Source organism: Erigeron canadensis, chromosome 5 (genome assembly GCF_010389155.1).
Source record: "Erigeron canadensis isolate Cc75 chromosome 5, C_canadensis_v1, whole genome shotgun sequence".
Taxonomy (NCBI): domain Eukaryota; kingdom Viridiplantae; phylum Streptophyta; class Magnoliopsida; order Asterales; family Asteraceae; genus Erigeron; species Erigeron canadensis.
Genome location: NC_057765.1, coordinates 14,949,154 through 14,969,846, shown reverse-complemented (window position 1 = coordinate 14,969,846; position 20,693 = coordinate 14,949,154). Strand labels below are relative to the sequence as shown.

The 20,693-nt window shown below is 34.9% G+C and overlaps 2 protein-coding genes across 5 annotated transcripts; both read left to right on the top strand.

Annotated features, from left to right (window-relative positions):
• The first annotated feature begins 4,546 nt into the window (after positions 1–4,546).
• LOC122600800 (protein MAIN-LIKE 2) lies at positions 4,547–11,846 on the top strand. 3 transcript variants are annotated; one of them, XM_043773567.1, is made up of 6 exons: positions 4,547–4,750; positions 7,474–7,583; positions 7,941–8,585; positions 9,281–9,448; positions 9,876–10,265; positions 11,080–11,846. In XM_043773567.1, the coding sequence occupies exons 2-6, from the start codon at positions 7,491–7,493 to the stop codon at positions 11,668–11,670; spliced, it is 1,887 nt and encodes a 628-aa protein (XP_043629502.1). In that variant the 5' UTR covers positions 4,547–4,750; positions 7,474–7,490; the 3' UTR covers positions 11,671–11,846. The 3 variants fall into 3 exon arrangements, with proteins under 3 accessions (XP_043629502.1, XP_043629500.1, XP_043629501.1); XM_043773565.1 differs by having other exon boundaries at positions 9,281–9,457; XM_043773566.1 differs by lacking the exon at positions 4,547–4,750 and adding an exon at positions 7,065–7,215 and having other exon boundaries at positions 9,281–9,457.
• A 4,148-nt stretch (positions 11,847–15,994) lies between these two features.
• Positions 15,995–19,925, top strand: LOC122599696. Of its 2 annotated transcripts, XM_043772247.1 has the most exons (7): positions 15,995–16,288; positions 16,681–17,379; positions 17,486–17,635; positions 17,736–18,173; positions 18,249–18,913; positions 18,989–19,180; positions 19,261–19,925. In XM_043772247.1, the coding sequence occupies exons 1-5, from the start codon at positions 16,256–16,258 to the stop codon at positions 18,606–18,608; spliced, it is 1,680 nt and encodes a 559-aa protein (XP_043628182.1). In that variant the 5' UTR covers positions 15,995–16,255; the 3' UTR covers positions 18,609–18,913; positions 18,989–19,180; positions 19,261–19,925. The 2 variants fall into 2 exon arrangements, with proteins under 2 accessions (XP_043628182.1, XP_043628183.1); XM_043772248.1 differs by lacking the exons at positions 18,989–19,180; positions 19,261–19,925 and having other exon boundaries at positions 18,251–18,357.
• Positions 19,926–20,693: the final 768 nt, after the last annotated feature.

Genomic DNA, 20,693 nt, shown 5'->3' with positions numbered 1-20,693 from the left:
ACGTAAGTAGATTCGTCGGCGAGACACTTTCTAAGATGAGACACATGAAACGTAGGATGTATTTCGGAAAGCTCATACGGTAACTCCAAACGGTATGCGACCTTGCCAACCTTAGCCAAAATTCCACTTTCAAATCATGATACATCTTTGTAGCATCGGGGTGGATGGAGTACTTGGATTTGTGAGCCTCATCGAGAAGAACTTGCTTTAACTCACAAGATAAAGTAAGGCCACGAGAATCCTTGGTGAAGTAGTGAATTTGACCTTGAATTCTTTCCCTCTTTGGATCTCGTTGCAAGGCCCTTTCTTGAGCTTCTTTAACTTGATCAAAGAAATCGTTTGTGATCAAAACCCATAGGGGAGAAACAACTAAGGCATGATGAGAACTCTTTCGGCTCAAAGTGTCCGCCACAACATTAGCCTTCCCGGGATGATACAAGATCTACAATCATAATCTTTCAAAAGATCTAACCATCTTCGTTGACGATTGTTAAGATCTCTTTGTTCAAAGAGATATTTGAGGCTTTTATGATCGGAATAAATGGTAAACTTGACTCCATAAAGGTAATGGCGACAAATTTTTAAAGCAAAGACCACCGCCGCCAACTCCAAATCATGAGTAGGATACCGTTTTTCATGATCTTTCAATTGCCTTGAAGCATAGGCAATGACTTTAATTACCCCGTTGCATAAGAACACAACCGAGGCCATTAGACGATGCATCGCAATACACCACCATATCTTCCAAACCATCGGGCAAAACAAGGACCGGTGCTTGACTTAATCTTTCTCGTAGTTGTTGAAAAGTCATCTCTTGCTCGCTTTTCCATTCAAACTTGATATTCTTTCGAGTCAACTTGGTCAATGGTGAAGCTATTTCAGAAAAGTCTTGGATGAAACGACAGTAATAGCCCGCTAGACCAAGAAAACTTCTAATCTTCGACGGATTCTTAGGTTGTTCCCACTTCATCACCGCACTAATCTTGACCGGGTCCACCATAATTCCTTCACTACTAACAAAATGGCCAAGAAATTGCACTTCTTTTAACCAAAATTCATATTTGGAGAATTTGGCATAGAGTTTCTCCTTACGTAAAGTTTCCAACACCTCCCTTAAATGAACTTCATGATCGGATGAAATTTTGGAATAAATGAGAATATCATCAATGAAAACAATCACGGACTTATTGAGCATAGAGCGGCAAACACGGTTCATAAGGTCCGTAAAAGCCGCGAGAGCATTTGTGAGACCAAAAGGCATGACAACAAATTCATAATGACCATAATGAGTCCGAAAGGCGGTTTTAGGAATATCTTCGTCAAGTACCTTGAGTTGATGATAACCCGATCGAAGATTTATTTTAGAGAAATATGAAGCTCCTTGAAGTTGATCGAATAAATCGTCGATTCTTGGCAAAGGGTACTTGTTCTTTACGGTGACTTTGTTGAGCTCACGGTAGTTGATACACATACGCATACTTCCATCCTTCTTCTTGATAAATAGTACCGGTGCATCCCAAGGAGAGTTACTAGGTCGAATAAAACCCTTATCAAGCAATTCTTGGAGTTGCTTCATCATTTCTTGCATTTCCGTTGGAGCTAAACGGTAAGGAGCTTTAGCAATGGGGTTAGCCCCCGGAATGAGATCAATTGAAAATTCAACTTGCCGTTCAGGAGGAATGCCCGACAAGTCTTCGGGAAAAACGTCAATAAAATCACGAACTATAGGAATGTCTTCGATAAAGGGAGGTTTATTTTCAACATCAACGATATGAGCAAGATAAGCGTGACCTTTATGAGACATATAACGTTTGGCACAAGCAAAAGTACATATGGATATAGAACGTTCTTTCCTATCGCCATAGACCACAAAGTCTTCACCTTTAGAAGTCTTCAAATATATCTCTTTTTCATCACACGCTATGTTGGCGTTGCACAAGCTCAACCAATCCATGCCCAAGATTATATCAAACTCTCCCATAGGAAAAGGATTAAATTGGCTTGAAAGAGTTCCGAAGAAATTTTGATCTCGCACCCCCTATATACATCCTTCACTAACTCCATTCTACCATTACCAACCTCAACTAGTAACGTATTATCTAGACTTGACTTACCACAGGAATAACATGAACTACCCTAGTTGCAACAAAAGATCTATTCACCCCCGAATCAAAGAGAATTCGCATAGGCACATTATATACAAGAAATGTACCCGACATCATCCGCATTCCTAGCTTGTTCCACCGTTAGATGGAACGATCTCCCCCGTTTATTCCCATGTGCTTGGGCATTCTTCCTCTCCGCCTCCCTTCTCCTCTCTTCAAGTCATTCTTCTTTGGTCAACTTAGGGCATGAGCTCCTCATATGACCCTCTTCAAAGCATTTGAAACAAATAACGGGCTTTTGAGGTTTAGACCTACATTCCCGACTAGTTTGCCCCGGTTTCCCACAAGTATAACAACCCTTCTCCGCCGCCCTACATACTCCTGAATGATTTTTCTTACATTGGCGGCAAAATGGAACATTTCTTCTATTAGAATGATTACTGGAACCACCCTCTTATCTAGACTTCTTGTTTGGAGAATTTACATCTTCATGCTTCCTTTTCAATTCACTATCATCCACCCTTGACATCTCAATTTCATGATCCCGAGCCACATCCACGAACATGGAGAAAGACTCCATTTGACGTAAGCTAATCTTCTCCCAGAGATTCTTCCTCAACTTTAAATAAAATTGCTCTTTGAGCAATTGATCATTCTCAAGAAATTCTGGACAAAATTGTGCTTTGTCCAAGAATTGAGCTCGGAATTCATTTAAGATCATGTTGTCTTGACAATCATTGAGGAATTCGCTCCTCAGCTTAGTTACCTCAACCTCCGACCGGAACTCCTTGAAAAACATCTCTTTGAATTCGGGCCATTCCACATTATCTAGCCCCCCTTTCTTGCTAGCCAACAAACCATCCCACCATCTCTTTCCACCGCTCCTTAGCATACCGACCGCAAATATGACTTTCAAATGCGTGGGGCATTGACTAGTGCGAAACGCCCCTTCTATTTCCGATATCCACCGGGTACAAACGATGGGATCACGATCACCGTGATATTCCGGTGGGTGGCACACTTCAAAATCTAGGGCTTGCAAGTTATTACGATGTTATTACAGGGAGAAATACCAGTGGTCTTGTGAGAGCTAGGTTGACCAAGTTTTGTGTACATGTATATGGTATAACTATTCTTTTATTCTTTATTATTTTGCTCACCATGGATTGTTAGATTACAAGTTTAACTGATTGACATCTCATTGACTACATACATTTCTTTGAAATACAGATTGATAAACATGAAAACATGCTTAATTAGGGCAGGTCAGATGGCTGAGTTAGATGGCTAAGTTAACTTACACATGATTTTTCTGTGGGCCCGTCGCCGGAAAGTCTTAGTGTTTTTACAAAAAGTCTTGTATATCGTAGTAGATGATGCTGGTGGTGTGTAAGTTACGAAAATCAATGATCCTTTTTTAGACTTTTTTTAGTTGGTCTCAAATTATCTTTCCCATATATATATATATATATGTAACTGTTGTATACTATAGTGCAAATCTAACAATACATAGGGAATAAGAACCCATTATATATAATATACATTTTAACACAACATTAGGAATAGTAATGTTTTTGTTTTTTAAATTTTTTCACCAAGCTTTTTTATTTTTTATTTTTGTTCCTATTCACTCTTTTTAACTTTCAGTTTTAACCCCTCAAGTTTCCAAGCTTTTAACTTTACCCCCAACTTTTGATTTTCTATTTTTGTCTCTTTTTGACCACTTAACATTTCGAATTTACTTAAGGCTTCACCATAATTTTTCGAATTTCTTTTGTTGCCCCTAAACTTTGTCCCTCTTTATTTCCACTTTACACCCCCAGGTTTGTTGGGTTTTATTTTGACCACATGATTCTTTGACTTACTTACGTTTATTTAAACTTATTTTCATTACTCCTTACATAAATTTTTATAGTTTTTAATTTTTATCATCAAACTATTAGATTTTTTCACCTTTGGCTACCCAATTTTTATCACTTTCTACCCTTATAGTAAACTTTAGATGTTTTTAACTTTTACCACCAAACTTTTGGGTAATGCTATGTATGTTTATACGATGCAACGATGATGGTGTTAGTGGGGTGGTTTGGTGATGGTGGCGACGGCGAGTGGTGTAGATTATAATTGTAAAGTTAATTAATTGATTTAAATAGACTTTTGCACCACCTTTAATTTTTCGTGTTGTACTTTTTTATATTTATAATATTCTTTTATAATATACGTTTATCATTTATATGTATCAACCACCTTATATGCGTCACAAATTTTGTGTATTGTTAAGTCCTCGGGGCAACGCCAGGGTAAAAAATTAGTTTTTATATATTAATCATCGAAAAATGGCGTAATTTGCAATTTGAGAGTAATTGAAGGACCATTCATATAATATATTAAGAGCACAGATAATGTAATGAAACTATGTCGTATTAGGTCTTCATCAAATTCCCAAAAAGAAATGCATTGATTTCACTCTTCCTTTCCCTCTCCGTTCTTCTTCTTCTTCTTCTTCATCATCTTAAAACACAGGGCACCTTCCACAACACAGTTTGTTAATAATAATTCCAACGCCCCACATCGATTGTTTTTTAAAAAAAACCCAGTTTTTCATTAATGTCAATGTAGCAGATAATACCCTTTTGTTGTTTCAAGTGAGTTCTTTCATTCCTTTTCTATTCATGTTTGTTTACTCTTTCAGTTTTGCTTATTAATATTTTGCAGCTTTTTATTATGGGATTCGTAAATGAAAGTGTAATAAACTTTATCTGTTTGGCTATTGCGTTTATCCAACTTTAAAAACCATTACTGTGTGTAGTATGTACTCAACTTTTATATTTCTCACAATTATTGATATATCCGAGTGTTCTAGGTCAGAAAAATATACGCACAATAGCAAGAAAAAACGAGCATAGTTGGATACACACAATAGCAAAAATAGGCAAAATTCGATACATACTGTAACAATATGGTCAACATTGACAATAGAAAATTGGACAATAGAGTTTAGTACACACAATACATGAATATGGATACATCAAAAGCTATATATATTATAATTGATATATCGAGTCTGATTATAATGTAAGAGCCAGTGCTTTTGGATAAATTACAATGTTTCTGACAGCTATATATAATTACCCTGATTACAGTACTTACAGATTTAGTAAACCCATATGCTAGATAGATGTAATTGTTGTAGTGCTTGTAGAAGTCAAACATAAGTTACTAGGAACTGTGTGGAATTATCCTCGTTAGTTAAAATATGTTGCATTGTATTTCGTCGTCAATGTATTGCTGTCGTTTCTTGAGGGACCAATTTTAAAATGTAATATGGTTAAAAAAGACAAAAAGTAAGTTGTCACATATGGGACTAATGAATAGTTGTCTTTCTGGAAGCAGTGTTTCTACCCTCATATAGAGTTATCACTGTTTGCATATCACTTCCCATACCATGCCACTGGCAGGATTGGTATCATTGCTGCTGCTGTTCTTGTAATGACAATTAGGATGCTATTTAGGTAAATTACCCAAAACAAATATCAAGATCTTATCAATAGCATTGAGATGGAGGAACAACATTAGCATTCCATAAGCAGATATGAAGAAATTTTACCATGACTTACAAGTGCCGTTTTCAACTAATAATGTGGATAATTGAAGAAATATATGAAGCTCCATACTAAGGATTTTATATATTTCAACTATTTCATGAGATGCTACTTTGGCAAGCATGATGTGAAGGACATATAGGATCTGCTTATTGCTTAAGGCATCAATAACTTTATTTTTAGCGGTATCATAATGTTGGTGTACAAGAGTTCATGCTTATATGTACACACCTAAACGATGTAGCATTTCGTGATTTAGCTTCTCTTGGGATTGGAGTCTTGGATATGTTGTGTTTTTTAGGTAATTGATCTCGACTGCAGGGCTTGTATATAGCGTATCACACTTGCTACCCTTTCTATTTTCTATTGCTATTCTTTAAAATTTTTATATGCAAGCATACATTTTAACTATGAGTCAATGAAACATATATACCTGCCTTATATGTATAACAAGTTACTTAAGGTGAATAATATTTGGTCTATTTCAAACTTTTGTTGATATGTAATACAAGTTACTTATGGCCTTTGTATTGATCTTTACAATTGGAGCGATGAATCACTTGTAATATGTTTGAAATTTGAGCTGACTAGCAATTTGACACTGCATAGAGTTTCTCAAAAGATGAGTTATGTCAGTCGAAATAAAGAGCATAAATTTGCAGAAACTTCATAGTTTGTCGGGTCTGTACAAGTCATCAGCCTTGTGGGTGCATTGATATCTACTATGAAGCTCTATTTTTGCAGAAACTGAAGGCATGTCATTATGTCTTACATACCATCAGACTGGGTATACGGTTCATATATTTAACGGTTATCATGTTGGTGCTATTGTTACCAATAGATATTTCTAAAACAATCCTCGTGCCTAGGGCTGTATAAGGAAAAAGCACTGCCAGTAATCCCCAAGTCTTTCTTTTTTCAGACCCTTGGAAAATAGTCCCTCAATTTGGTGTTACACCTCTAGTCTTTTGGCTCTTCCAGTAATGTCGCAGTATAGTTAATCAGGTTTTTGAATTCCAAGGCCAGGGCATAGCCCATATTCCTCAGACTTTCAGTCAACTGGAAAGTTGCCTGGAATCCTGGTTGAACTCATTGAGAACCTATATATCACCATGAGCTATATCTTCGTCTATCTAGAAGCTATAATTGTCTTTTTGACAACCTAACACGTATAATCTTTCTCCTACTTATCTTTAGAGACCTCAATTGTTCTTTCGGAGATCTACCATGTTTGGCATGAGTTTTGGCATATATATTAACTTATTAAGGTTAGTCGGGGTTAGCAATATCTTGTTTTCTTTATATTTGCACACATAATGTCTTTACTTCTGACAGCGGCTCACACCTGCATTATAGAACCAAGGATGTTAATGCTTGACCATCCACCATCCACGGTATGAGCAACATCAAAAGTAGAAGTGGCCTGTTTGTATGTTGAGTAGGTTGGTTAATGGGTGGATATGCATAATGTGTTGGTTGCTGCCATGGGTCTGGTTCACTCGTAAGTGGTAATGCTTTTTGTCCAAATGTTGTGAAAGCTTTTCGTATTAATAGTTGTTTCAAATATGATAATAAACATTTTAATACTTCAAGATTAATTTCTGCAGAAATTGATTTAGGCACTTGTTATAGCTTTCGTTTTGCTAATTGATGCCGAGAGACCATATATATGTGCCTGCTGTTACTTTACTTTTACTATATTGAATGAACATGTGTATTATGGATGATAAGTTCTTGATCTTTCAATTTTCTGCATGATGTGGCAGTTCTATTAATCACATTCATGGAGTTTTATGCAACAAATCCTGGACCCATTGATGATTCTGTTTTGTATGATCAAGAAAAGCATGTTTCATCAGCAATTTGGGAGGGTCAGGTGAACTCTCATTTGCATACAGGTTCTTGCTTTCATTTTATAGTAGATGTTGCAAGATGGGTGGGTCCCACTGTTTGGATAATGGGTTAAAAGGGTAATTTTAGTATTTAAGTTTGCTTGCAAATACTTTTTGTCCATTCCTATATCTTTATATGAATAGTTAAGGGTTATGCTTATAAAAACATTATCATTGCAATATTAATTTCAGTATACAAACAGTTATGTGCAAAAATAATATTTGATAATAGAATTTAGGAGGTTGTAGGCATTAAAGACATAATCTTGTAAGTTTTCACCGATCTGTCAGTTTACCCATTATAATTCGCCTGTTTGATTTAGTAACATCAACGATAACAGGAACGTGGTGTACTAAGATGTCACGAACACACTTCAAAGCTTGATCAATGGACACTTACGTCGAAACAGATTGAATTAGTAAAGAGGGCAGGATTTGGCTACTTAAGATTGATACCAGCAATAAGTCTTGATAACTCGCTCATATCTGCTCTTGTCGAAAGATGGAGAAGAGAAACAAATACTTTCCATTTTACTGTAGGCGAGATGTCAATAACTCTCGAAGACGTTGGTTACCTTATTGGGCTCCCAATTGATGGGGAACCTGTGATAGGTGTAACTTACACTACATGTGATGCTGTATGTATGCAGTTTTTAGGTCGAACCCCTGACTCTAGATCAACGAGTGGTGGTATGGTGAAGCTTAGTTGGTTGAAAGAGAGCTTTTCTCGATGTCCTGAGAATGCTCCACTTGATGAAGTGGAGTGCCATACACGTGCTTATCTTCTATACCTTGTTGGTAGCACCATTTTTTCTACCACTACTGGCAATAAGGTTCCTGTGATGTATCTTCCCTTATTTGGGAACTTTGAACAGGCTGGGAGGTATGCATGGGGTGCAGCAGCATTGTCATTTTTATATAGAGCTCTTGGTAATGCTTCTCTTAGATCCCAATGCACCATTAGTGGTTGCTTGACCCTGCTACAGGTACCTTCTGGTGTCAACTCTGCTTTTTGTTAATTCCTTTTAGCCTCATTGTCTTCATCATCAACGTATTGTTTGGATGTATTTATTGAAACTAGTGTTTGAATCAATTGGTAACTACTAATCTTCCTAATTATTTAGACATCAACTAGTCAGTTTGTTACTAGCTGCAACAAAACTGATGATGTGTTACCCCTTTCCTTGTTACAACTTAAAGGGCTTTCACCCACCTTTTTCACTCTTTTCTTTTCCATTGTTAATAAATAATGATAAACGGTAATTTGTTGTTTTAGACGACAAATGATTTTCTTGCATTCTCTGAATATTTAACCTTTTGATATATTTGCTTTAGGTTTACAATGTGAACTGTGATTTTAGTTTTTTTTTTTTTATGGTAATACATTACATGTTATTTTTTAGTATCATTTGAGTTTTAAATATTTCCAGAATGTATAAAGTTGTAGTATTATGTCGTTTATTAGTTTCTTAAATAATGTGAATGTGACAAACATTCAGTTCCTAATTGTCTGATTATTGTAACCCTAGGCAAAGTAAAGGCACACATTTGTTATTAATAACAATTTTAGGGAAAACATGGAACCTTAATCCAAGATGTACATCCAAGTGTTGTCTAATTTTATTTGCAAACTTTCATTAGATTAGTTATATTTGCTTGTAAAAGCTGTTCAATTTTGTAGTGCTGGAGTTATTTTCGCCTAAGTATTGGTCGACCGAGGCTTAAGCTTGATCCGAAGCATGATAGATTTCCATTTGTATTTAGATGGAAAGGGAAGCATACTGGTCCAACAACCAACCGGGATATAACTTTTTATCGTAAATCACTGGACTCCTTGAAGCCTTCTGAAGTAAGTAATGTATGCACTTTGTTTCTCAGTCTTAGAGGTTGTGAAAATTTGCTGGTCCACTGGGCTGGATAACGGATAAAAACATGTCTTTATTAGTACAGGTTGGAAGTCAAGCAGAAACCTTGTTTGTCCAAACAATCAAATATGAACAATTCCCATGTGTAAAATAATTACTAAAACTATGCTATTATAGTAGTAATTACATTATAGATAAGATGAACCCAGAGGTTTTTATGCATTGAGGAAACACAGGGTTAATAACTAACCCATTTGACATATTTTATTTGATCATTTTTTTTCATCATTTTATCTGTTAGAATCGAAACTTAACCCTAATTAAAGCCAGTAAGTTAGGTTTAACAACCAATTCTAGTTATTATCGTATCTTTATTCTGAAGAATGTTTATCCATCTGAATACTTAAATAGGTTGATTGGTGCCCGTACATAAGCATCAATGACACGCTTTTACCCGAGGCTATAAAGGATAATCTTATTCTTGGAAGATCAAATACAATGTTGATATGCTTTGACAAGGCGGAAAGGCACCTGCCTGATCGTTGCCTAAGGCAATTTGGCATTAGACAGCCTATCCCTCTTGATGTGCACCAATGGGAAAGGAAGAGTCGTGGAGTTGATGGTGGGGTTGACTTGTCCACGAAAATGGAAACAGAGCTTTGTGAATGGTCAGAGCGTCATCTCCGTGTTGTTGATGTTGACGAAGATGTTGAAGAAAGTGAATACTTGCACTGGTACTTAAAAATCACCCGGAAGGTTGTCGGAAGACCGATTCCCATATCTTCCGAATTTCAAAGAATGGTACCCCTTGTTTGTTACTTTTATGTTGCCTTAAGTTTTTTCATCCAAGTTTAATAAGAGGCTTATTTTGTGTAAAAATGTAACTAACGTCAGTCCAGTTTTCGTTTCTGTTTGTTTTCATCTATTTAAAACCCTCAAACTTTCTAATGTTTTTATCCAAGGTACCAAACTGAATTGGTGACATGGCAGATGCCAGACCTTTGAATATGCTTATGCAAAAACCATGTTTCTCACTGGTAAACACTGGTGTGAAAAAATCAGTGCTCATCCATTGCTGATCCAATTGCAGTTACTAGTTGATAATATCGTATAGAAAAATATGTTACTATCGAGTATAAGTATGCCATTTGATCTATGCTTTTCGTTATTCCATATACTGTAGTTTGAATTGGAAGCTGGGCCGGTTAGGTAACAGGTGAGGTTGAAGCGTGTCATTTTAAGTACAGTTTGAAACAGATCCCGACCCGGTTGGGTTCGTCCAAAACCACTTTCTTCTTCTTTTACTTTATTTTTATATTTTCCTTAGAGTGAAGGGATAACGCCTTTATGATTATAAAAAGAAAAATCATGAGATAGGCAAATTAAGATTGGGGCACTCTGTTTGACTCTTGTTTTTCCTTAAAGATTTTATTTGACCATTTCCATATAAAGCGAAGTCCATGTCGACCCAATAATAGGTACAATCGTTAAAAAACCTTTAGCTGCAATTTCTTAGTCTGACCATATGCAAAGGAATAGGAGTTGTGTCACCTATTTATATACTTCATTTTGAAATAACTTTCACACTTATGCTCACAATTGCAATCTATGACAGAGTGCAGCATTGAGGGATATAGCAAGTATAGCTGACATGATGTCAACACTAGGGATGGATGAACATCAAGTGCAAGCAATGACAAGAATCAGGCACCTTGCTCACAATTGCTTAAGGGACCAAATTGGAAGCATGATAATTACAGATGTAACTGATTCTGATCAGAATGAAGTTGAAAGAAAATTTAGAGGGAAAGAAAGGATAAGAAGAAAAGGCATGGGTGGAAAACGCAGACGAAAAGACGGCCCAGGACACTTCCAGTCAGTTTCAAGTCATCGACAGTTTTGTATGGCGTCAGCATCTATTGATATGATTGACCCCACTGCACCAATTTGTCGTCTTGAAAATAATGACGTTGAAATATGCCTTCCTACTTCTAGTGTACAAGATGATTCTCAATTATGTTATATGACAACTAAGGCAGATGAATCACAGCAGATTTCCGATGCTGCAAATGAAATCTATGACTTGAACTTTTGTGGAGCGGCTGAAGAAGTTGATGACAATTTACTTTCTGGTTCGGCTGTTGATGACCGTTCTCTTGATGATGGTGACATTGCACAACAAAATGATTATAGTGTTCTGGTTTAGAGGCTAATATATATGAAAGATTTGCTTGGTAATTTAAAGTTTACATTTTCTTGACAACCATATTGAGCTGTGTCTTGCATCATATAGAAGAGACATGTGACTGACTACATACCAAACTGAATATTGATATGGATTTTGTTTAATATATCTATACCATCATGTTCATATTGTTAACATTCGTATTAGCAACATCTTTCTAAAGATTTGATGAATCCATATTGAATTTGAGTACGCATACAAGTCTCCTACTGTTCTTTTGTTATGCAGTCATCCTTAAATATTGCTCTGCATTGCCCTTGTCTCTGTACAAGGAACTGCGATTATCTGCACTTGTGTTTCATTAGCAATGATGTTAGCTATCGTTGATTTATGTCAAACACCTTCTCAGAAAGGCTCAAATAGCTGGAACACATTTTATTATTGGCCGACTAGCGGTGTATGTGCAGAAACTTTCTGCCGCTAACAAAAAAAAGTATATGCAGGAACTATGTTTCGTCAGAAATAAAAAAATGCTGCGTAATCATAGACCTTACGGGGTTATTTGCATGTTTGAAATGTAGGTATAAATAGTTTGCCCTCAAAATAATATAATCTACTACCTTTGACTTATAAGATACATATTTCATATTCTCTCCATTTTTTTGTTCTCTTTCACTTTCATATAAAAAAATGATTCGGCTTCGGCAATAGCTATATGCCTAAAAAAATGATTCTGTTCTCCATTTTTCTCGTTTGTCTACTAGTTTCCTCTCTATGCAATTCCTTTGGAGACCAATAGACCATGTCTTATTCTTGCTTTTCAGCTATAGCCATATGATCATCTTTGTTGTTCCTCGAATTAATTAGCTATTGACTTGATTACATAATGTGTTACCAAAATTTTTTTTTTTTTTTTTTTAACATTCATATATATTATTGCATTGAAGAACTAGCGAGTGGCTAGTTGGTACAAGCAAGATCATGAATCTGCATGCAAGGACAAACACAGAGGGAAGCCAATTACAAGCAAAATAAAAAATTAAAAGTTAAAAGTATTTTATTTTTGCCATTCAACACGGATTTTTGTTGATCTATTCGATGTCATAGGTAACTCAATGCCTTGATCCAAAAATGGTTTAGTGCACGAATTATATATGTCCGCATTAATGTACGAGATTAAAAATGACACATAATTCTTATAAAAAGAAAATAAATTTAATAGAGGAAAAAGACTCTAGAATTCAATAATGATAATCAAAGATTGATCAATGAAATATATAAACATTGTGGGTAATTCGTGGCTGCTTTTCGTTTTAATGTGACTTCATTACTAATAACTAATTACCGTGATTATGACTCTAAACATAATGTGACAAAAAGAAATATATATTTTTAAAAAATCAATGAATAACAGATCTTTAATTAATATTAACTAATGTGAACATAAGTTAATAAATCAAACATACCATCCTTTGACTTATAATTTTTTTTTGTTATCTATCTTATAATTAAGAAAGGATGGTGATACACTTAACCCCTTTTAAAAATCTTTTTTAGACTAAAATTGTATATTAATTATTCTAGATTTTTCTCCTTTTCTTTAAATTTTTTATATTTTTTATTTGCTTATTAAATAAATAATCATATTTAAAACTCTATCATAATTTTTTATATTAAAACAAATGTTTTTAAATTTTAAAGATATATAATATTCTTAAAACACTCCGAATAAATTATTATATATACAACCTAAATTTTTATTAATCATTTCTTCTCCATTTTTTCTCTTATTTCTACCTTTAATAAACAAATCAAGTAAATTTTTTAACGAAAACAATATACACTATATCACTTTAATTTTATTTTTGGTCTTTTGTTCGTGTTTGTTAATTATATGATATTGAACTAGATTTTAGATACGATATTAACAATATCAGATCTCCATACATTTAAGTCATAAAAGCTTACAATTTTAAAAAAAACACGGTTTTAAGTGTTATATTTTGCAAGTTGTAGTACAATAATCATAGGTTCCTCCTAGACATATTAATAGAATTGTTTGCCGTAGTCATTCCACAAGGCACATGCTATATATAATAATTTCTCCATTATAGAATATTTTGAAACAGATGTACTCATAATGTGATATTAATAGAAGAAATAATTAAGAATTAAAATATAAACATATTTGTGATCCAGTACCTGACATTCAAGTATATATGTATTTAATTATGATGTGTGTTCATAAAACGCATATGTTTATTTTCAATCGCTTGTTCTATGATAATATGATAACAATTAGGATTGTTTTTATATTATTTGATAACAATTAGGACTCTTCTAATATTTGTTAATAAGTCATTAGGTTTTCAAATTATTTTTTATAGAAAATATTTCATATGTTAATTTTTTTTTATTTAATTAAATGATTGTAAATTTTAAAAACTTGTCTCAAGTTAATGGCTAAAAATAAATATAAATGAAGTATTCCAGGCTAAAAAGTGTAAATTATTGATGGAAAAACAAAAAAGTGTAAATTAATGAGACTTTTTCTACAAATTAATATAAATATTAATATAATAATATATTTGGATAATGATTATTAGGATTTTTTATTTATAGTTTATCTAAATGATGACATCATCAAAAGTCAATTTGATGAATCGAACGATGTGATTGGTTAATTAGTCATTAGTTCAACTGTCTTATAGTATATATATTAAGATTAAGATTGTTATATTATCGTTATTTTTCATTTTTTTTAGTTTAGTTTGTTGTCGATTGTAGTTTGATTATAACTTCTTCTTCTACCACAAAAGGGCTTAATTTTTTAACTTTGTTTTGTTTATGTTAGTTATTTTTCACCTGTTTTGTTATTTATTGTTTTGAAATTTACCTTTAATATACACACACACACACACACATATATATATTAAGACTATGCTTCCACCGGACGGGCCTGAGTACTAGTATTTCGTATATAATTGACAAACGTATACATCATCGATCAAGTAATTATTATTATTATTATTATTATTATTATTATTATTATTAACAGCGAGCTATTAGTTAGCATACGAGACACCACAATGATATTTAATTGGGCAGTATGCGGTACTTGAACCACACATGCCTAGGATGAAACCAAGGACTTTCTAACACCCCCCCCCCCCCCCCCCCCCCCAACCCCTCTCTCTCCCTAATAATCGACTGTTAACCTTACAAATGAGAATGATACAAGTTTAACAAGATAACCTTAGATACGGTAAAAAAAAAAAAAGAACTTACAAGTTGAGAAAATAGTAGACATGGTTTATCTCGATTGCCAAAAAGTTTATTAATAATTTTATCAAATACATCCGTTGTCTTAAACATTACTATAATAACGATCACATTCTTTGTAACATTCGTCAAAACAATATCTCCAATTAAATAAATTTAATTGATGTAAAATTGAAAAAGAAAAATAGCTTTGAATAATAAAAAACCTATTAAATTGAATCAAGTGGTTAGAGTCGTTACTTCTATAAATAAATGTTAAGAGTTCGATAGCAAGATAAATTTTGTTAACCTTTGCTAGAACATGAATATAATCTTTCTACCTGATGTAGGCTAACTGTCTACATTCAATTTTAATATATTCCAAGAGTATTGAATTTTAAAATTCATAGAAGTTACTGGGTGCTATTTATTTATTTTTTATACTTATTATAAATTTAAAGATATACTTTAGATATGAAAAATATATGTTTTACTTATCAATATACACCGGCCTATAGGTCGTATTTAATATTTTTGTGTTTTTCTTTTTTCCAATTTCGTATAATAAAATGTAGATAAGCATTGCCGCTCAGACGCTTACCATGCGTATCTTTGAGAATTTCATGATGTTGAAATGCGAGTTTCTTACTTTCCATTGCATTAGTGGTGGCCGCGTGGGCAAAATGATTAGATGAAATATGTGTACGAATGAATTATATACATGAAGATATATTTAAGAGAAAATCACTTCAATACCCAAATTTATATAAAACTATAACAATTTACCCAACATTTTTTGAACTTTCACAAAATACCCATGAAAATCACAATAATTTAGGAAAATCGCAATGAGATTTCATAAATCGCTACGAGATTTTAACAATCGCAATAAGATTTTAAGAATCGCTATGAGAATTTATAAAATCGCAATAAGAATACATAAAATCGCAATGAGATTATCTTAAATCGCTATAAAGTTTGCTAAAATCGCTATGATAACATAAAATCGCATTTTGTAAATGAAAATCGCTACAAGAACATTACAATCGCAATAAATAATTAAAAAATCGCAATAAACCAAACAGACCCATTACAAAACAGTCCACTCCCTTTTTTAACCCTAAATTAGATTATGTTTTTTCCCCCAAATCATCATCTCCCTGACCTCACCACTCTTCCTCCATTTTTCTGGTGACAATCACCAGTCGGCCTCCCTATCAATCACGGTGGGTCACCAACCAACACCCCTCTCTTCTACACCATTCACGTTTGTATCTCCACCACCAAGCCCTCTCTCCGCCATTCATGGATGCATCACCACCAACAGCCACGATTATAACATAAAATGAAGAACAATATGGAAAATCAAGATTCCAAGGTTAGTTTTCTTTACTTTTATTTTGAGTATAATAATTTTCATTTATATATAATTGGTGGTTTTTTGTTAGATGTATATAGTGGTATTAATTGGTTGTTTTTGCTATTTTGTATAAGTACAAGTTTTAGGAATGAAAGTATAGTGACATCGTCTTAGACTTTAGATCAGTACTACTAATATAGTAAAATAAGCTCTTTATACAAAGTTACCATTGTCACATTCTTGTTTACAAATTAAAGATGTATTACTGTAGAAAACATGGCTATCAATATACTGTATGTATGGACTAAAATGTGACAGTTTTACACTATTATATGTATGGACTAATACATGAGTATGTACACTATTATATATATGGGATCAGGTTTTTAGTTTGTCGTTTGCGTTAGTAGGAATATTTTTCGGCAACAGTAACTTTGAAGAATAATGTAAGGGTATTCAAAAACATCAAAGAGAAACTTACGCCTGGCCAGAGAAAGTTGTTTGAGACTACTTGTTTTGGACCCTGGTTGCAAGTGCAACACCCAAATGGAGATCCATTGTTGTGTCATTTAATTTTGCAAAGCATGATAGATGATGTACCACCCGAGGGATTGGCATGGCACCCTTCTGATATGTGGTTTCATTTCCCTCCGGCATATACTCGTTTTGGCCGTGAAGAGTTTTGTCTGGTCACAGGTTTACGATTTGGACGACATGACACATTTAGTTCGTACACCAAACATATCACCAAAGCATTATGGCCCGAGAAAGTTTTTACTGATTTAGGAAATGTTAAAAAAGTGAAAATCATGGATTTGAAAAGATCATTCGACAAACTTGATTTTAAAAAGATGAATGACATTGATGTTGTCCGGCTATGCCTTTTGTATGCCGTTGATGTTGGTTTTCTAGGAAGACAAGACTCTCAACCCATTTCTAAGGATTTGTTATTGTTGGCGGAGAATCTAGATGCATGGAACTTATTTCCATGGGGCTCATATATATGGGAATTTACTCGGAAACAATTATCCACGGCTATCGTTAAGCGTCCGCATGTGCATCAAAATGGAGTCAAATACACTTTGTCAAGATTTGTTTGGGCGTTTAAGGTATGAATATAATGTTCTAACAGTAACTAGTAACTGAGAGTTATGTATGTACTTTATAAAACACATCTTACTGAATAAATAATTATGTGTACATATCATATTGTAGATATGGATACTTGAAGCATTTCCTAGTATGCGTTCTTTTACCATGAAGATGTCATCCAAAGATATACCGGATATTCCAAGGGCTATTGCTTGGAAGAGGAAGAAGCAATTGAATTGGACTGAGTTAGTAACCCACGCGTCGATCAATGATGTAAGTGACAAAAATAATTATTTACTTTGGTTTTATATATAAGTTACAAATAACTATTTTTAAAAAAAATTTAACTAGTTTATCTTGTTTATATTGATAGAAGGAAGATATCCCGGTCCAAACATTGACGCCCACCGAGGCCGAGGCTGCTACCGAGTGGTGGCAAGCTAGCAAACGTTTTTTCGATGGGACGGATGATCAGGATCTCTCGGTATTTGAGGATAGAGATGGTGGTCCAGATGACTCCTCACCATGGCACCGAGAGAAATCACCTTATCAAGACAATTCTCCTAGAGATCAATCACCTCAAAAATCTGATTTTCCATATAGAAAGAAGCAACGCATACATATGTCTCCCCGTTCTCCACCTTTACGAGATGAATCTGCCACATCTGGCCCTCTGATAAATACTCTGCTTGATGAGGTATGGGAACTCAGGGAGATAGTTTCTCTTGTTTCACCCTTGCAAAAGGAGGTGCGTCTGTTAGAAGATAAAGTTTCATCATTGCAAGAAGAAGTGAGAGTTTTACAGGCCGAGGTAAGTTGTTTAATTAGTTGCAAAATAATGGGTTTTTTTCGACATCTACTTATTTATTTATTTATTTATTTGTAGAGGCCTCAAGATTTTTTGCATGATGACCGATACTATTCTGAGCCAGACCAACCATCTGCACTAGGTGTAAGACGAGGATCACGTGTCAGATATCTTGGAGCTGCCTACAAGTCACCATACACGGAATTAGGTCGAAGAAAAATAAAGAAGCAGAATCTGTCTCCTCTTATTGTTGAGGCTAGTCAGGCTAGTCATGCACCAACTCAGGCTCCTGTTAGCACGCCTGTACAACCCCAGAAAAAAAAAGAAGCAAATGTGTTGCTGATAAACCACCTACGAAGAAGCCTATCCCGTCTCCTGCTATTGTTGAGGTCGGTCAGGCTAGTCATGCACGTGTTAGCACACCTGTTCAACCCATAACAATCAACTGTCGTGTTGATAAACCACCTATGGTGAATGATATGCGGGACCCAATATGGCTTTCATATAAGTTATCAACCAGTACCATTCCCGTGGGCAAGAGATGCATACTTCCGGTCACAATCAAGGATAAAACCGCCTGGGCTAAGAATGCAGTTGATTTTTATCTTCATGAGCTGGGACAGGGGTGCTATGTGGACTTATATGTGGACTTATGTCGAATGAGAGATACAAAATTGCTTCTTGAGCGGTTGTGGTGGGGTATTTTACTAGGGGTTGAAAGAAATGGCTATCTTGAGGATGTGGTAAGAAGAAACTATATTAATTGTTTGTTTTCATTTGTTATAGTAACTAATATATGTTTCTTATCTGTAAAATAGCATATTGATGCATGGATGACACGACTTCAAATTTTGCGAAAATTTGGGAAATATGGGAAAGTGGAAGACAAACGATGGACTATCATGCCTTCGTGTTTTAGTCAAGTTCTGTTGGAGGCACCGTCAGCTAGCTCATGCGGAATAGCTAATGGAGAAAATGCAATTTATGCTAAATGGTGGGAAGTTGATAAGGTTAGTTGTTGGTTTTACATTGTTGCTACTGTTAATTTTTGGGTATAATTTAACCAAATTTAATGTTGCTAATGTGGCAGGTGTATATCCCTCTCTGCTTACGTAAACACTGGTTTCTGGTTGAGCTTCAACTCCCGTCATTAAAGGCGGTGGTATATGATAGCATGCTCGGTTACATAAACGAGGGTGACTTGGATAATATTTGTACTAGATGGACAAATCTTCTCCCTAAATACCTGGATAATCTTTCTTATTGGGTAAGATCTGGAAACGAGAAGCCCAAAGAGTTTGAGGTTATAATGACGACAGACATGACAATGCCACAACAAGCAAAAATTGCAAGAGGAGATTGTGGTCCATTTGTATGTATGTGGTTGGAAAGGGCCGCGAAAGACATGGATTTCCATATTCCGGGAGATATAAATAAAGGTGCATTTGGGTTGTTTTACCGACATTATATGGCTAGAGAGTTTTATTCAAGGCGTATCCTACCTTGATGACATGGGTGCAACACGAGTGGCAGAAGAAACAAAGAATAGGGTGTTGGTAATTTTTTGGAATATCGAATGGCAGAAGAAACAACATGTTTTGAACTATTAGTGGTGGTTGTATTTTGTAGGATCTGCTCAACTATTATGTATAGGGCTGCCCCATCTTTAGTTTCATCTTTTTTGCTCATGTTTTGAACAATCTGCTCCACTATTAGTGTACAATATATATGGCTGTCCCATTGCTAGTTACTGTTTTTTTTGGCTCATTTTATTTCTAGGTACTTCTCTAATAAGGCTGCTCAATTTTCAATAATAAAGTCCAATACTACTACGTAACTTAAATAGAATGATAACAATAACTTTAAAAACAAAGTAACTTAAATACTACAACATTTGCATCTAAAAGTCACCTAAGTGAATAGTTCCAAAAGGAGATGAATGTGACTTCGTTTGGGATGTAGATTTCCCTTTACTTGGCACCTGGTGAGATTTTGATGAAGATGATGATCCATATTGTGTCGGTGGAGGAAAAGATGTTTGTGATGGCATAGGTGCTCCACAGGTTATCCTTGTATGACCATGTTCTTTGCAACGACTACATGTCCATTTCTTCTCCTCACCTTTTGAAGGTATACGATCGCAGTTTTTGGGTCGGCCGGGTAGCCTTTTGTCCATGACCGGTGGCAAAACTGTTTGTAAGTCATCTGGTATCTCCCATTTAGAGGGATGTGGTATGGGATACACAATCTCAGCATAAGTCTGTCGATATACATCAGAAGAGAAGTAGTCCATAGCGTATACAGTTGAATCATCTTGGTTTAGATGAAGAGCAACTTTTAAAACATGGCCGCAAGAAAAACCGGAAATTTGCCATTTCCCACAAGTACACGTCTTTGCATCTAGATCGACAAGCCCATTCAAGTTATGATCTACAACTTGAAACAATGTGTTTGAACATGGTTCAACTCTCCAAGATGCTGACTTCACAACACGCTTTGCAATCTTTTTTTCCGTCGATGGTG

Excerpts from the sequence above, each read along its gene's own strand:
- LOC122600800 (XM_043773565.1), top strand. The coding sequence starts at position 7,491 with ATGGAGTTTTATGCAACAAATCCTGGACCCATTGATGATTCTGTTTTG. Across the intron at positions 9,458-9,875 it reads AGCCTTCTGAAGTAAGTAAT|GTTGATTGGTGCCCGTACAT; the intron begins GTATGCACTTTG and ends ATACTTAAATAG. Across the intron at positions 10,266-11,079 it reads CTTCCGAATTTCAAAGAATG|AGTGCAGCATTGAGGGATAT; the intron begins GTACCCCTTGTT and ends AATCTATGACAG.
- LOC122599696 (XM_043772247.1), top strand. The coding sequence starts at position 16,256 with ATGAAGAACAATATGGAAAATCAAGATTCCAAG. Across the intron at positions 17,636-17,735 it reads CCCACGCGTCGATCAATGAT|AAGGAAGATATCCCGGTCCA; the intron begins GTAAGTGACAAA and ends TTATATTGATAG. Across the intron at positions 18,174-18,248 it reads TGAGAGTTTTACAGGCCGAG|AGGCCTCAAGATTTTTTGCA; the intron begins GTAAGTTGTTTA and ends ATTTATTTGTAG.